A 15,819-nucleotide genomic window follows, 5' to 3' on the forward strand; every position below is an offset into this window, starting at 1 on the left:
TTGACATGATTACGCCCCTCAACATTGCGAGACCCTCCCGATATGAACGTACGGACGCACCTACACCACAGGCGGTAACAACGCCCCTCCATCCCCCTCTGCTCGCTCACACAACCTGACACTAACGCCCCCCTCCCTCCCGGTCCCGTCGCACTGACAAAGCAGGCTAACCCTCTCTACTCCCTGGCCCTTCAACACCTTGACCCTGTCCCGGACGACCTTCAGTAGGTCGGCGAGCTTCCGCAGTGTCGCCTGCTGATCTTGCTCCCAAAGTTGCAGCTTCTGCTCCATGTCCTGGACGACAAGCTCTGGCCCCGGACTGAACAAGCCGTGGTCGTGGCGGGCAAGGTAGAGCTTGGTCCGCTGAGAAAAGTACAGCTGTGCTTCGTCGGTGGAGAGCGCAGGCGAGCGGGCGTTTCTCGTCTTGATTTCGATCAGACAAGGGGCGGGGATGCTGCGGCGGGTGTGGTGGACGCACAGGGTCGGACTGGGGTGGGTGATGGGGCTGGCGGGTGTGAAACCGGGACTGTCGCCTGGGTCATCGAGGGCTAGGGCAGCGAAGGCGATGGACGGAGAGGCTCGGGCCGATGGCTTGGACGAGTTGCGTCGGTGACGCCGGCCTGGGGACAGTGGACCGGGGTCTGAGTGTCGTTTCGCCTTTCCGGGGGTAACGGAAACAAGTTCGGGCGACGGCGTATCGTGGTCGCACTCGCAGTGGTAGGCATCAACTTCGGCTTGTACCACTAGCTGCAAGTCCGCGAAGCGGTACGACAGCACACGGTGGTGGCTCAGGCTTCGTTGCAACACTGGGTCTTCCTCAGGGGGGGTAACGACACGTCTCCTTTTCGAATCCGGCTCCACAACCGAGACTCAACGACAAGTTTGGATCTCCATTCCAGCGCGAGAGAAGTAGGGTGTTTCCCCTGATATCGACGTCGTACCGATCGGTGCCCCAGGCTCTGTTGGAGATGACATCGAAGAGCTTACGGAGGTTGCTCACGTTGCTGATTACGTCGGTCGCACCAAACACATCCACGTTCGGTTGCATCACTTGGACAGATCGTAGCAGGGGCTCGAAGATGTATGCGTATTGTGGGTAGCGGGAGGGAATGGCTTCGTTGTTCGAGTCGGCCTGCATTCGCAACGGCTGCGTCAGCGGTGTGAACCGTGGAGGAGCACCTGCATCACGAGCGGTCAGTGGTGTGCTTCACCTCCATCCCCGACAAAGGAACACGGACCTGGAACGGCAATCTCGCCATCGGCGACCTTGTTGAAGCTCGCGAGTTCTTTAACCTGTGCAATGCTGAACGGCTCAACACCGAGACCGAGAGACAGAATATCCAGCGACTCTCCTTGAGCGAGACCGCTGGACACCTCGGTAGTCCGCTGCTGGCGCAGCCTAGCCACTGACGCCCGGTCCTTTGCTGTGTGAAACCATAGGCAGCTGCCAGTGAAGAGGTATGAGCAGTTGGCACCATGGCCGCATCGTTCCTGTCCCGCAGTCATCTTCCACCACCGGATGGCTGACATTTTATGCGAGTATGGGCAACCTTTGCCCTGGTCGTGGCATACTCTGTCGTTGAGGAGCATCGGGCACACCCCCTTTTTGGGAGCCATGGTGATTCGGGCAGTTGTTACTAGACTTTCAGCAGGCGGATAACTGTTCACAACGAATGCTACAAGATAGGTTGCTCAAGTTCTCGGGAATCTGGGTATCTATGTATGTATAACATTAGAATCGGGGGAAGATTGAACGACGAGGCTTCGTGGGGATTAATTACATGTAACCATGTGATTGTTCTGCCTCCGTTTGCGAGGCCCACCGCCGACTGTTGCCTTCGAGTCGTCAGCCTCGACGACAGCCTCCGTTCAGCGGGAACCAACAGTTGGGCTGTGTAACCTTTGTTCGCCCCAATCGGTGCATTCGTAGGCCTCCGTAGGCGACCAACGTGGCCGGCGCCAAGAGGACAGACAAGACAAGGCGGCCTCGTTGGTCGGCACTGAGGCTGGCGGCAGACGCGACCATGCGGATGGATGAATATGGATGATTTCTACCCGCGTGGCAAGAAGTTCAGTCCAGCCGCCGTCTGCGCAATAATTGAATGCGTCAACACCCTCTGAGGGCGCCGTTCCGTTGAGCGTTGGTCAAAAGCCCCCAGCCCCGTGTTCCCGTCCACCACCCCCCCAGCGGATTCGAACCAAAGGCCAAACCGAGGATACTTATTCAAGTCCTAGGTAGTTACTTTCGAGGTTGTAGACAAGTAGTTAAAACTTTGATTAGACCTATTGGCTAGAACCCGCGACGCTTCACAATGAGTGACGCCGTTGATAATGTGGTTGTTACAATGGAAGTAATACCTACAACTGTGAGCTGCGGCAGAGCTAAACAAGGCACACTCTTCATAAGGGAAAACTAGAAACGGGGCAAAAGGAACTAGGTAAAAGAAATAGGTAAATAGAAGAAAGATAATTAGTAAAAGGAAGCGAATTCGAAAGAAAGGAAAAAGAAAAGGAGAAAAGAAAAGAAAGAAAGAAAAGAGGGAAGACAAGTTTAAAAAGGACACAGAGAACATCCGGTTGCCAACAACTGACCCTAGTCAGCTTGGAGAAATAACCACCATTGTTATTCATTCTGTAATTAAATAGCATATTGTGAAACAACAAATTAAGAGAATACATGCACAGAATCACAAGTCACAACCTACATGTAAAGGTTGCCGATGTCAATGTTGACATCGGCAAGATTATCCTCCACAATTTGCCCCAAGCTCTTTGACGCCGACCATTTTACCGCACTGAGACCCATGGCTTCCGCGGTTTCGGTTGCGCATCTGAATAGGTTCTCCTACAGGGCAGTCAGCATCAGACCGCTTAGCAGGAAGGGGGGGGGGGGGGGGGTAGGGTAACTCACAAAGGCATCCTCCATGTCGAAGACGGCGTCCTCGTTCCACGTGAGATAGAGCCTGTATCTCTCATCGATCTCCAAATACCGAACCCTCGGAAGGGCGTCTCGCCTGGCCCAGAGTTCGAACTGTCCGATCCTGTCGCTGTGACGACAGACGAGTTGTAAGAGACATATCTCGGCGAACTCGTCCTGTCCCTTGTGGAGATGATTCTTGAAGAGCTCCCCGACAAAAGCAGAGGCATAATAGAACCAAAATGATTCTTGCCGGCGCGGGGCATAATGCGGCGTGTTGGTTGGCCGAGGGACTATGCTGCCGCCGCTCTGAGAAGCAGCAGAAGCACCATCAGTAGCAGAGCCGTGGCGCTTGCGCCTGTCTGCCTCACGGGCCGCCCTGTGCGAATGGTGCCCTTGCTGGTAGGAGTGAGCGTATGGTTCGTAGCGGCGTGCTTTCGAGAGACCCTGGGACGGGGGTTGGCCTTTGCGTCGGGCCGGTGCCTGCGTTGGCACATGCACTACGCCGTTGGCCTCGTCACTTGTGACCTGTATGTAGACGGGGTAGTTAGTTGGAGGGATGCTGCCGGCCAGCCTCTGTGGGTTCGGGCGCACCATGGTTACACCCTGGTAAAACTCAGCTCTGGCCTTGTTCGAATGTTCGCGGCGGTAATTCCATCGGCAGGTCGGTGTGGAAGACGTGAGCTTGTCGCTTTCTTTTCTTAAGCATGGAAACGAACCGCGGTGTTTTCGGGCGGACAATCGCGCTCTTCATATAATTGTCTGGCAGCCATGAAACCAATGGATCGGCCACACAAGCAAGTTGATACGGGAGAGACCAGGGCAACTCGCCTCTACCCCGGTTTGGGATCTGTTGCCACTGACCCTCGGAATAGAACATCGTTAGTGCAGAAGTGGGATATTAGATCCTCTGTCCCTGGCCGGCCGAGACAAAACCCCCTCATCTTGTCCGAGTTCCCAGCTCCGGGTGCTGATCGAGGAGTGGCCACTGGAAACTACGGAGTTGCTTGGGACTGGTATGGATGCGATTGGTCATGGAGTTCCAAGAACGGGATGAGGGTTCTGCATAAGGTACTCATACAGAGGGCGCCATGCCAGACATATTGATGCGCCTACCTGCTTGACTCGGGTTGACAGAAAGCAAAACTGATTCTGCCAGACCCCTGTCAGGTAGCTCTGTGCCTCTACTCGCATGGGAGTTTACTGCAGCCCAGCGGCCGGTCAAGGCCGGGAGGCAGAGCAGAGCTTCCGACTGGTGTCTCAGTCGGACGCTACGTTAACACCCCTCCAGGGTTGGGTCCAATCAACGCTACCTTCACGGCTCATGCTACCTTTCCCTTCTAGCTACCATTTATTCTCAGTTAGCTTTTCTCCGTTTCGTCCCCTTTCAGGTCTCCTCTCCTCTTTTCTTTTGCCCTTCCGTTCCTCTCCTCCAAGTAATACGAATCTCTCAAAGCTGCCTTCCCCCTCCTGCTACACTTTCAAATATGGACAAGTTTCGTGCTTCCGTCGACAATCTGTTGTCCCTTCTGTGGGCTCCGGATGTTGCAACCGCGGCCGCTGGTCCCGGCGATGAATTCTGGGATCTGCTGCGGACCATCGAAGGCCATGCCGCCGCCCGCCTGCTGTACGGCAAAGGCCTTGACCAACCTCTCGCCGATCGCGAGCTAGTGCGAGTTCTTCGCTTTTTGAACGACATCAACGATGAAAGAAAAGGCATGAAGAACTGGCCCTAGAAACGAAGTTACCTTCAGGGTTTGGATGGCAAGTCGCTCGCTATTGCCGCAGTTGTTTGTAGCAGGCGAAACGTCCTCGCTAGTGCAATGAACACCATACGGGCGCTCTGTGAAGGAGCAGAGGAGATAGCAGAATGGTCCAAGTGGCCCGACGACCCGTTGCTGCAAACACGTGCCCGGGAGTGCCAACCGCCGGCTACCGCGCCGGCTGTTGACGCTTCTAACACCGGGTCGCCGACCCCCGGGTCATCGACCAGCGCTACCTCGGCAGATACTCGATCTAGAGTCAAGAAGTTACGCCTTCTAGTCCAAAGCCACGGCGGTGAGTCTCCCTACCTAATTCATGCCCCCCTCACTCAGGGTGTTAACACGTCTTCTTGGATACCTAGGCGCATCACCAAGTCCGCCGATTCCGACGACAACTCCCTCCGCCATCCCGCCAGGTGTAGCACCACCGACCTGCCCCCGTGCCCTAGAGCCTGCCACCCCTACCACCTCCGGTGACGTTACAAAAGAGCGGTTCGAAACGGCGCAGGCCGCCTCTCCAGCTGACGCCACGCCGAAAGCAGTGCTACCTTTGGACACGGGAGGCCCGCTGAGGGCCACGCTCACAGGTCCCGAAGCCTCGGAGCCGAAGCGTGGCGCATCGGGTACGAGAGAAAGAAAACGACCGCGAGTAGAGTCAGACTCTGAGGGTTCAGTCGAGGGTAGGTGACCTGCCTGTGCTGCTGCTTCCACAAACTGACACGTCATGTCCCATCCAGACTATCCACCCGAACCGGAGTGCACCGCACATTCTGCTCGGGCTGGGACACCAGCGGCTCGTACTTTGGGCATCAGGGGGATCCCGCCGAGCGAACCCGACTCTGTCCTTCGGCCGGCCCCGAATCCCGCCCCCTCCTCGCAAGCAGGGTCATCTGGACAGGCGGACGGGGACCGCCTCGATTTAGGCCGAGCCGGCGGCACACTCTCTAGCCAACGTGCCCCTGCGCCGGGAAAGCTATTTGTAGGGTTTACTAACATCAGAATTGGGAAGGCGGTTGCCCTTCTCGGGCATATCGACGGCATTGTAGACGCAATGAGGTCGACCGAGTACCTAATGCACCGTGCCATGGTGTCTACCAGTATGAGGTTGCACGTGCTGCCCAACTGGGACATTGAGATTCTGGTGGACCTAGGTGGCGGTGACCAAGACGGTGTTCAGGAAGCGGGCTACGATGTCCCGGCCGCCCTGGGCGAGTTTGGGCGAGCGACTGTCGAGATACAACAAGTGCGTCAGATGAGTATAAATGTATCGATTGGGGATAGGGAGACGGCGAACCGCCTGGTAGGTGAACTAGTCTGACAGTTCCTCAACTTTGACTTCCATGCGAAGCACCATAACGTCTTTCCCCGCGGGAACAATGGCCGATTCTCCTTCCTTTCGTAATGTTTCTAGTGGAATGTCCTCTCCTCCGATCTTGATCCATGCATCGACAAAGGGGGATGCAGCTTTCCACCTTATTTTCCTATCTCTGTCCGCGGCCGGAAACGAGCCGAACACCATAGCTTCGTATGGCCCGGTCTGGGCAGGGTCGCCCTTCTAAAGAATTAGCACCCCTATGCGCCGATGGAGAGCCGAGTACGTACATACCGTATCCATCCTTAGGGTATCCGAATAGCCCTCTTCTGGCGCACGGCTAGGGACGGCGCGGTTGATGTGGGTAAAACTTCGGACAGTTGCGACGGCGCGCGCCTAACGGAGTTCTCGCGCGACGCATTTCGACGTTTCGACGCGGGGCATCGGTGAGCCGGATGCGGGGCAGGGCCGAATAACCCCCAATGAGGCGGGCGGTCAGGAAAAGCTCGCTCGCTTGTCAGGTGACACCGTGGCACCTCTCAGCCGGAAACCGAGCCTGGAGGCTCATGGCCCAGCGGCCTGGCCGGGGAAAATGGAAATGCGATTCGGGGGGGCATGAAAAAAAGGCGGAAAGAAGGCTCAGAGAGAAATGTGTGGGTCAAACGGAGGGATGGGACTTCGAGATCTTAAAGTCAGGTCGAGTGCCGTGTCACTGCGAGATGGCCAGGGACAAACCCACGGCTCAGGAATAGGTCAGATCAGCTGCAGGTTGCCTTACCCGGAGGGGGGTTACTGGACAACCTCACCTGGACTCTCCCTGTACGGAGCATGTACTGAGGTACCTTACCTCGGTACCCGGCAGGTATTATTGCTTGCAACTACCTAAAATGGAAGCGCCTCTTGGCACCAAAAGTCCAAACTGAAACCACCGCGACGGGCGGGAAAAGATAGCAAAGGTTCATGGCTAGCACGGACTAGTTAAACGGCCACAATTCTTCCCTTCTTCCCCGGGGCTAGCTCGGCCACAGCAGCTACAGGTAGGTACATGTAGCTAGCAACCAAGCAAATTACACAACTGTCTATCTTTTGCCCGATGCCACCTTAGTAGAGACACTCGAAGCCCCCCTCACTGTCACATACTGCACCGAGATTCAGCTCTTGAACCCGCAACAAAAATCCGAAGTCCAAATCTTACATGCGGTAAGAGCAGGTCAACCCAGGTATACTGTCCCCTGGCCGAGGTGGCGTCGGCTTTCGGTGTCCCTTGTACTACCGACTTGTCTTCCTCCAGCTCCCACCCACACACCTCATAAACCACACCCGGAGGTGTGCCCTCGGCCAGGACGTTTCGGTCGATGAAAGTTGGGGCGCGGCTGCAACTCAGGGCGACGGCATGTTCATTGGCGACGTCCATCTGTGTTGGGTTCGAGTGGCCTGAGAGCGTTGCAGCCCGGCGGGCGCGGGCCACAACGGTGGAGTAGACGACCTTAGATGTGCACTTGGTGCCGATGATGGCGGGCCGTTTGTCGAGCATGTTTTGGGCTTTTGTGTCGAGTGGTTCGAGTCGGTCGTTTGAGTCTCATGCAGGCCTCGTTGAAAGGGCTTGCTCGCTCAGGCCTCGTCCAGACGGCCCATGGGTTTGTTTATCAACTGATTTAACTGCCATCGTGCAGAGCACACACAGTCAAGAATCTAGCGTCGGGTGCTTCTGGATGCGGCGGCAGGCCCAGGACATCTCATCCTTGCACGGAATACATGTGAGCTTGCACGCGTTGGCCATTCGCCTGGGAGGGGGTGTTATGGTCCACACGGTAGGCGTACTCCCACACGGTCCGGAGGCGAGTCGCCGGTGAAGCTAAAGCAAATGCACAACAGCCCACGGGGGATGTACATATAAGTACATGTACTTACCACGCAAGATCTCCCCCTAATCCATTCCGGGCCGGCGATTATCGAATACTCACGCCAGGGGGGCGATCGTGGTTCATCTAATTACACCTTTCCTCAACTCGCTAGCAACGCGAGACGAAGCCAATCCTGGCACACTTGGGCAGTGATCTACTGGTACACGGTGTTGAATCCATCGCGAGCAAATAAAATGATGTGGGGAATCTCCAGTCATCCCTCGGTACCTTAGGTAGGTAAGCCACGAGAAACTTGTTGGCCTGCAAACTAAAGCAACATGATGCGATTCAAGCCACCTGACCAGGCCGATGGACCACTCTGCCGTTGCCCTCGAGCGCTGATCCGTTAACAGTTGAGATGCGGTTGTCCGATTAAAATCATGCAAGATCAGTTGGTCGGGGCGTTTACAAAGGCCGCTTTCCTCCTGATGGCACTCAGTCGGTCCCCGTGTTTTCTCGTTCTCGCAGCCCCCCGTATTGCGACACATTTATTATGATTTTTCCATCATTCTAATCCCCCATGGATAACGTCGCACCGGAGACAAATGGGCCTAGCTCTGAGAGAAACCTGCTTGCAAACCCCAAGGACCTTGCCCCCATCGCCGTAAGCTAGGCCACCACCCGGTCTTCTTGGACACCGGAGACAATAAACTGACGTTTATTTCAGTGCTATCTTAGGCATTGTACCATGACACACGATGGAGTTGCCCTCTCCACTCAGGACCTGACGTCGGCGACTGGTTTAGGTGCAAGCCCCGCGGCGCCGCACACCTCCCTGGCTCCCAGCACGGAACGGCTTCAAGTCCACGCCCTACTACAACCTCTTCCAACCCTCCCCACGCCCAATTGGGGGCTGTCCGCGGAGAAACGGCAAGACTTTGCTTCGCCGCCGTTTACCACAGGGACAGCCTCGCCGTCACCAGCTTTGCAAATACCACAACCGGCCATCGGGCTGCCTTCAACACCCGTCGGTGAGCCCTTTCAGAGGCTTTTCCGCGACGAGGGCGACGAGGAGCACATGGGACAAGGTGTGGGCCGGAAGCGGCTGCGGCGGTGGTCCGAAACCAGCACCTCCCCGTCTTCGGCTCGAGAGGTAGATCCTGTGCACATGGAGACAGCCAAGCTATCCCTTGGCTCCGAGTACGGGCAGCTGAGTTGTCCATACCGCAAGAGGAACAAGGCCCGGTTCAATCTCCGCAACTATCCGAAATGTTCCAAGCCGTTCCGGAACATCGGTCTGCTCAAGTCTGTCTGCCCGCGGATTGTGCGGCTCACGGGAACCATGTTAACACGCTGACTTTAACGTTCTATAGGTTCCATGTCCGGGAGTCCCACGCGGAAAAGATTGTGTATTCGTGGTACGCACGCAGCCCTCAGGCCCGAGCTGCTCTCCCGATAAGCGCCCTGCTAATCGAACCGCAGTCCTCGATGTTGGCTACGGTTCGGGTCCCACACAGATATGAAGAGGCACCAGGCGGACCAGTCCTGTGTTGCCCGCCCCTGGCCTCAATGGCACGCCCGGTCCAGGGATGTCGAAGATGGGATTGATACGAGGACAGCCAGCCTGCTGATAGAGAGGAAGAGTCCTTACAAAGTCTCCACCTGGGAAGAGCTCTGGCGAACCTTATTCCCAGATGACGCAGAAGTACCATCGCCGAGTACGTATTCCGCTCTTCTAGAGTAGTGTTCTGCCCTGGACTATACCTGACCCGTGCCGGATAAAATGCTAGATTGCGAACCATGTGTCGAAGCCTGCGAGTTCATCAGTGTCAGTCGGGAAGCATTGCTCCTGGCCCAGGAAAGGCTCCCGGAGCCGATTACCGGAATACTAGAAAAGAACCGCTGTCTTGTCGTCAAACCGAGCAATCTTACCTCGCAACTTGTCGAAGTTATGGGCTCAGTCCTTGAAGACTGTCTCGCCCAGGCTCTCGGCGACTTTGAGCACGCGATATCACTTGGGCTGCCCCCCAAGGTCCGCCCGAGAGCATCCCCTCCTCCAGCCGACCGCTCAGAGCCGCCTCGGCTAGGCACGCACGACTCCCCGCCGCGTTCAGCTCACGTCCTCCGTGCCTCGGCCCGGCGAATCTCCTCGCCACAATCTTCTCCGGGACAAGCACAGCAAAAACGAGCGAAAGTACCCCTCCAAGCTCTTGCGCGTGCTCCCCGATATCCTTCCCGGCGAAGAGGACGGGGCTGAGGGTGCGTCGTTGGTCACCGGCGAAACCAAGCGAAGAGGGGATAGCAGTGGCGGGACAAGGCGGATAAGCAAGGCCGACGTGCTTGACCGGGCCATAGGGGCTATCCAGAGGTATTTGAGTCACACTGGACCACAATAGAGCCAATGCACTCCAGGGATCAACGCCTGTTATGTGACCTCTGCCGCATCCGTTGGCTGCCTTGGTGGGCCTCGCGTATACCTAGGTACATAGATAGGTACGTAGCTTGGTCTAGCAGTCGCCTTGCGTCGAGCCATTGGAAAATGGTGTGCCTGCCTGCAGTGCCTTGCATTGCCGCTTTGAGTCTTTGACGTGTGTGTGGCCGTGTTGCAGTGCGATGGGAGGTCAGTCAGTATCGTTGGCATCTGCGAGGACTGCGTGCACTGGGTACCAGAACCATGCACAAGGGCCAGGAATGGAAGTTGGTTGAAATGAGGTTAGATATAAAATGTGTGACTCCCTTAACTTCAGCTGGAAAATGTGGTTGCATCGTCAAAAGAAACACAACCTGAACTTGAAGCACCGCACAGGCTACAGCCAAGGAGGGCTCTTGCCCGGCACCTGGCACCTGGCACCCTGGGGGAAAACATGCGGATGACCTTAGGTGGTTGGTGGGGCACGTGGCCTGCTGTGCCTGCACAATGAAAGCGCGTCAGATGGACAGTGGACTTGCCAGTTATAATTTCATTCGCCCGAGATTCCTCAACCCACCATCACTCTCCAGAGGGTTATCATCATGGCTACCCGCCTCCTCATGCAGTGTCGTTCCGAAAACATTCCCGGTAAGCCTAGAGAACGGCGGACAACAATGGCAAATATCATCTGCCAACACAAGTGGCACAGGCCATTTGACCAAGATCAGGACCGTCTCCGGTCCGTTGGCCAGTACCACTACGATGGGAACCGGGTTTACATCCTGGTGGATAACGGACCACCCAACTCACAGGATGTATCCACGTTCATTTATAGATGGGACGGAGAACGGTTGTTAGTCTATCCTACGCTTCCAGGTGTCTTTCTCCGCCTTGCTAATGTAGGTCCAGTATCGAGATGCCACTCAACCCGATATTCGCAACCTTCCTCCAACAGTACCCGTTCAATGCTGCACGTACCTCATCGGGCTATACCGACGAAGAGTACAGGAATACCTTTGGGGAAGAGAAATACCAAGCAATGCTCATTCAGCGGATTAGACAGAGACGGAAGTGGGGACAAGACCTGCCATCGCAGGAGAAGGCTTTCCTCCAAGATCATCCCGAGCTTTCCTCACAGCTTTGACACCTCTCAGAAATTGGGTAGGGACTACATTGAAATACAAAGATATAATGGCGATCGGCATCACCACGCCCGCTTCCTAGTACTACTGCACGCGCCCCCCCCCCAACGTCATCCACGACCGGAAAGACAGGGTTGAGGGTACTTGTTTTACCTAATGCCATCTTGCAACTTGTCCCTCTACTAGCCTTCTGCTTCCCACGCTTGTGCAATTTCCGTCGGATTTTTCTTGAAGCCAAACTCGACATCAAAATTCAGGAAGATCCGAGTTGACACACCCATGGACCTCCTTCCGGTGGGCGTTTCTCTGGGGCCAATCCTCAAAGTTGGTCTCGTCGCAGCGGTCGCAACGCATATCCGACTACACTCAGGCCATCGAACGGTTAACTAGTAGTCTAGTTACCTTGTAGGTAGGCAGCGGGCCGAATAAGTTGGTACTCACCTTGCGTGGATATAGCCTCAGCGGGAAATCCCTCTCGGTCATAACAATGAACAAGGCTATGGTCGGGTCCTCTTGTTCTTCCTCCAACCGCTTAACCTGCAAGGCTTCTTCGTCCCCATCGTTGGCATAGCCCAGGATCTCGCGGCGCAGGTCCGCAAAGCCGGGCGGAGCTCGGTCCGGCAAGTCCTTGGGCAAGTCGATTTGACGCTGAGCGTAGGCCACGACCCAGGCGTATGCGATGTAGGCATACGTCGATTGTATCTCTCCCTCTTTTTGAGGTATAAACATTTGGGTTTTGGTTTGGCTTGCGACGGCATCTACTTTTGCGCGCAGGAATTTGGACGCGGGATCCAGTTCGCTCTGGCTGTAAAAGGGCGGGTAGCCATACGTCGGTTCAACGTTGTTCGCCTCGAGAAAGCGGTCGAGAATTGCGACGGGGATTTTGAAGCCGCGCAGAATCGTGGTGAGTCCCATTGCTAACACTGATTTGCACCGGTAAGGCTTGAGCATTTAGGTCAGATTCATGACCGGGAGGCTAGCAGGGTTGACATCGTTGGGCATCCCGTGAACTGAATCGAGGGACTGCCGGTTTTACCGTTTTTGTAAACATACATACTGTGTCATGGGCGAGTGGCTGCCTGGCATGGATTTGTGCGTGACAAGTGCTCTGATGCGTCAAACACGAAAATCTTAACCCCCCTTTGTGGTTGGCCGATCGTCGGCGAGCTTTTTAAAATTCACGTCCTTCTGACTCTCAATTTACCAATCCGCGGGAATGTCTAGCATACCAAATCGTTCACAATTGTTCGTGGCGTCTCTCGCGCGGGGTCTCAACACGGCGCAGGTTCCCTGCGTCTTGTGGGGCCACTGCCTGCTCGGTCTCCACGGCGTGCCTTCCATCGTGGCCGCAAGTAACACCCCACCTGAAAATTTAAAAAGGCCCAAGAACTGACTGTGTACAAGTCGATCGACTTCGTCATTCCAGATGACTGTTTAGAAGCCGGGGCGCGAGCCCTCGCTCAATGCGACGGCCTCGTGCCTTGTCCGGACCCTTCATCGTGCCCCGCCACCTCAAAGGGACGGCACACGCAGCCGCCAATATTCCACGCCCATCTCGACGACAACCTGGAAGTCACGGCTGGTCTCTATCTCCAATCCGATACTCTCTGGTTTCTTCCGCCGTTGGACCACTCAGTGCTGTTTCCTAGCAGCTCTCTCGACCTTCCACCCTACTTTGCCCTTGCGTCGGATCCAACCGTGTTCCCCCCCTGGCGCCCAGGCCGAGGCGCCGGTGTTTTCAAGTCGGCCGCGGATGCCGTCGTCGCTCCCAGGTCTCACATTCTCTTGGAGGCTTACATGCGTATCCATGCACGGGATCAGGGGAAGCGTGTAGGTTCCTTTGGCATCGCCATGATCGCCTACATGCAGCTTTACGTCGACGCTGACGGGTTTTTGGACGCCGACCTCCTTCCGGAGCCACTCAAGACGTCCTACAAAGAACTCCAGGAGGACAAGAAGCCGATGCGCCAGTGGATGCTAGAGTTGAAGGCCGCTCTTGGAGTTGCTGAGGAGGATCCCCAGAGTGATGACGGGTACTAAAGTGGAATAGAGTCATCGGTTCCGAACTCGGTTTCGTGCGCCTTGTTCACATCTCACGGATCCTTAATGTCATTAAGCAATATGTGCCATTTTCAAAGCAATTTCTATCTTGTCACTTGTGGTGGGTGACTGCATTGGCTTCAACTTAATATTCAGCCCTTCCCATACAATTCTCCACACAAAAGTCCGAAAAAAAGTGATGGGCTATTTGACTGCAGCAGCCAGACGACGTACCAACCATTGCGACGTCAAATGGTTGCCAGATAGCGACGACAAATATGTGGCTCATGAACTGCCTCCGAACCATCGTCGAAGAGAGCCGTTGTTGGAACAGCTGCGGCGTGGTCAAGATGAGCGAGGACGAACACATGCGGATCAATCTCATCGATAACTGGCACAAACAAAAGGTCAGTGGGCATGTGTACCCCCTTGGAATCGAAGACCGCGATATCGTCGACGAGACCTGTGATGGCATGCACAGGGACGGCAAACTGGACTGGATGTTGCGCCCCACGCCATTCGGATGTCCGGTGTTCGTCACCTGGCGTGTCGTCAACGGCGTCAGAAAAGGAAGAATGGCGGTGGACCTTCGTCCATTGAATAGTGCCACCATTCCGGACGCTTATCCTCTGCCGAATCAGGAGGAAATCTTCTGACCCCGATTGTAGGTACCCAACAAGGTTGGCACTCGGGCATGCGTTCGAGACCAGGCACCAGGCCTTGGGCAAACTCGGATACGGCGCAGACTCTACAACCTGAATATGCCAAGATATTCTATGGGTGGTTGCGTACGACCAAGTCAAGAATGGTGAAGAATTATCAATTAGCGAACTATGTCCAACAATTAACACCCAAACTAGAACCAACATGGACGTCGTTGTCAAGAGCACGTCAGTTGTGTACGCTGGATTTCCTATTAGCCACAGTGAGACTCGGAACCTGAGATGTTAGAAGGAAAAAGGAGGGAGAGAAAGAAAACCGCAAACGGGAAAGCACCTACCCAGGTGAATACTAGTGAAATGACGGGGGATTATCGCCAGGGAAATTGGTGTTCTGGACATGACGCAGACACCTTTCCAGAAGCTGCATTGCAAAGGCGTTCAGGGGTCGCTGCTCGGATTGGATTTGGGGTTCGGGGGTGAAGAAGTCGAGCGAATAAGGCCAAGCTCGTGTCCACGATATCCATCTGTCCGAGAGACTGGCCAGCTACCGCAGGCTCGTATTGGTACTGTGGCCTCAAGGTCCAAGTTACGTCGTCGTGATGGTGTGCCCGGACCTGGAGCGGCGCTCCCGGGGTTGTTAATGGGTCCCATTTGAAGAACATCCACTTCAACCCGATGGCGAGGATAACGTATAGCATACGATTCGGGTGCGCCGCGTTGACCTGAGTACCGGCTTGCTCCATGAGCTCCTTCCAGCCGCCGGGCGTGTCCTCGCATGGGGCCTTGCAGTGAACCCAAAGGATGTCCCGCGTTGGGTCCGATACGTTTGGGTCGGGGAGGCCCTGTGGGTTGGCCGCCGGGGTAGGCACAGGCGCCATCTGGACGACAATAACATTGGCCCTGCGACCCGGCGCGCTGGTTGTCGGCCCAATTTCACCACGGTAAGCCTCCTTCCGAACACCGTACAGTCGGCCGTTCGTCGCGTAGGGAGGGAAGTATATAAAGAGAAGCTGCAGCCACGCATGCCACACTACATCTTCCTCTCGATAATCCTTCCCGACGCGTGCGATCCTGAGGACGTCACGGTGGCATGATGTCCTTGGGTCCCAATAGTTACTACGCAATAGTGACGTTAAAGATACAGGTACGTCTCTAAAGAGGAGCAGGCAAGACTCGTATGACTTACGTGGGTGGTGCGGCCATTGTGTTGTTACTTGTTTGCTTTGTGGAAGACAAAACTGGGCTTGAGATGGCCTTTGCGCTGAGGATTTGGAGTTTTGGATGTAATAGTCCGGGCTTCAACGGCAGCCCTCTCGCTGTTGGCACGAATCTTGCAAGCCGACAGGTGGTTCTTCGGTTGGTTGGTTCCCGACACAATTGGAGTGCGGGAACGCCCACAGGCCAGGCAATGCCAACGCCCACAGGCCAGGCAATTCCAACGCCTACAGGCCGGGCAATGCCAACAGGGCCGGGCAATGCCAACAGGGCCGGGCAATGCCAACAGGGCCGGGCAATGCCAACAGGGCCGGGCAATGCCAACAGGGCCGGGCAATGCCAACAGGGCCGGGCAATGCCAACAGGGCCGGGCAATGCCAACAGGGCCGGGCAATGCCAACAGGGCCGGCATGGCAATGGAAGTAAGGTCTTAAGGTGCCGGTGCCGCGCGTGGCCTTCCCGCCCTGCACCTTCCTCACAGAGTTCCTGGCATTGATAACGATAGGAAATAACC

The 15,819-nt window shown here is 55.8% G+C and overlaps 9 protein-coding genes across 9 annotated transcripts; 4 read left to right on the forward strand and 5 right to left on the reverse strand.

The window, feature by feature from the left end:
- Positions 1–60: 60 nt before the first annotated feature.
- B0H64DRAFT_442811 (uncharacterized protein) lies at positions 61–1,617 on the reverse strand (the record flags this gene model as incomplete). The annotated part of the gene is made up of 3 exons (XM_062806668.1): positions 61–806; positions 988–1,179; positions 1,239–1,617. The coding sequence occupies 3 exons, from the start codon at positions 1,615–1,617 to the stop codon at positions 61–63; spliced, it is 1,317 nt and encodes a 438-aa protein (XP_062660017.1).
- A 639-nt stretch (positions 1,618–2,256) lies between these two features.
- Positions 2,257–3,514, reverse strand: B0H64DRAFT_475296 (uncharacterized protein; the record flags this gene model as incomplete). The annotated part of the gene is made up of 2 exons (XM_062808093.1): positions 2,257–2,845; positions 2,912–3,514. 2 exons carry the CDS (start codon positions 3,512–3,514, stop codon positions 2,702–2,704), a joined length of 747 nt encoding a protein of 248 aa, XP_062660018.1. The 3' UTR covers positions 2,257–2,701.
- An 890-nt stretch (positions 3,515–4,404) lies between these two features.
- Positions 4,405–6,082, forward strand: B0H64DRAFT_374584 (uncharacterized protein; the record flags this gene model as incomplete). Its single annotated transcript, XM_062802350.1, has 5 exons — positions 4,405–4,587; positions 4,672–4,975; positions 5,130–5,303; positions 5,418–5,980; positions 6,029–6,082. The coding sequence occupies 5 exons, from the start codon at positions 4,405–4,407 to the stop codon at positions 6,080–6,082; spliced, it is 1,278 nt and encodes a 425-aa protein (XP_062660019.1).
- A 2,334-nt stretch (positions 6,083–8,416) lies between these two features.
- On the forward strand, positions 8,417–10,597 carry B0H64DRAFT_475298 (uncharacterized protein; the record flags this gene model as incomplete). The annotated part of the gene is made up of 6 exons (XM_062808094.1): positions 8,417–8,500; positions 8,564–9,141; positions 9,210–9,254; positions 9,319–9,554; positions 9,627–9,868; positions 9,951–10,597. The coding sequence occupies 6 exons, from the start codon at positions 8,417–8,419 to the stop codon at positions 10,230–10,232; spliced, it is 1,467 nt and encodes a 488-aa protein (XP_062660020.1). The 3' UTR covers positions 10,233–10,597.
- A 323-nt stretch (positions 10,598–10,920) lies between these two features.
- B0H64DRAFT_442816 (uncharacterized protein) lies at positions 10,921–11,390 on the forward strand (the record flags this gene model as incomplete). Its single annotated transcript, XM_062806669.1, has 2 exons — positions 10,921–11,099; positions 11,156–11,390. The coding sequence occupies 2 exons, from the start codon at positions 10,921–10,923 to the stop codon at positions 11,388–11,390; spliced, it is 414 nt and encodes a 137-aa protein (XP_062660021.1).
- Positions 11,391–11,580: 190 nt separating this feature from the next.
- Positions 11,581–12,748, reverse strand: B0H64DRAFT_171468 (uncharacterized protein). The gene is made up of 3 exons (XM_062798772.1): positions 12,446–12,748; positions 11,830–12,330; positions 11,581–11,748 (listed from the first exon to the last, which is right to left on the reverse strand). The coding sequence occupies exons 2-3, from the start codon at positions 12,301–12,303 to the stop codon at positions 11,635–11,637; spliced, it is 588 nt and encodes a 195-aa protein (XP_062660022.1). The 5' UTR covers positions 12,304–12,330; positions 12,446–12,748; the 3' UTR covers positions 11,581–11,634.
- Positions 12,473–13,567, forward strand: B0H64DRAFT_171401 (uncharacterized protein). The gene is made up of 2 exons (XM_062798771.1): positions 12,473–12,736; positions 12,793–13,567. Exons 1-2 carry the CDS (start codon positions 12,605–12,607, stop codon positions 13,426–13,428), a joined length of 768 nt encoding a protein of 255 aa, XP_062660023.1. The 5' UTR covers positions 12,473–12,604; the 3' UTR covers positions 13,429–13,567.
- B0H64DRAFT_171394 (uncharacterized protein) lies at positions 13,553–14,377 on the reverse strand. The gene has a single exon (XM_062798770.1). The coding sequence runs from the start codon at positions 14,295–14,297 to the stop codon at positions 13,677–13,679; it is 621 nt and encodes a 206-aa protein (XP_062660024.1). The 5' UTR covers positions 14,298–14,377; the 3' UTR covers positions 13,553–13,676.
- On the reverse strand, positions 14,214–15,411 carry B0H64DRAFT_398438 (uncharacterized protein). Its single transcript, XM_062803951.1, has 3 exons — positions 15,277–15,411; positions 14,429–15,206; positions 14,214–14,332 (listed from the first exon to the last, which is right to left on the reverse strand). The coding sequence occupies exons 1-2, from the start codon at positions 15,291–15,293 to the stop codon at positions 14,459–14,461; spliced, it is 765 nt and encodes a 254-aa protein (XP_062660025.1). The 5' UTR covers positions 15,294–15,411; the 3' UTR covers positions 14,214–14,332; positions 14,429–14,458.
- Between the last annotated feature and the right edge of the window lie 408 nt (positions 15,412–15,819).

The sequence above is a fragment of the Chaetomium fimeti genome (genome assembly GCF_033439085.1).
Source record: "Chaetomium fimeti strain CBS 168.71 chromosome Unknown B0H64scaffold_4, whole genome shotgun sequence".
In the NCBI taxonomy this organism is placed as follows: domain Eukaryota; kingdom Fungi; phylum Ascomycota; class Sordariomycetes; order Sordariales; family Chaetomiaceae; genus Chaetomium; species Chaetomium fimeti.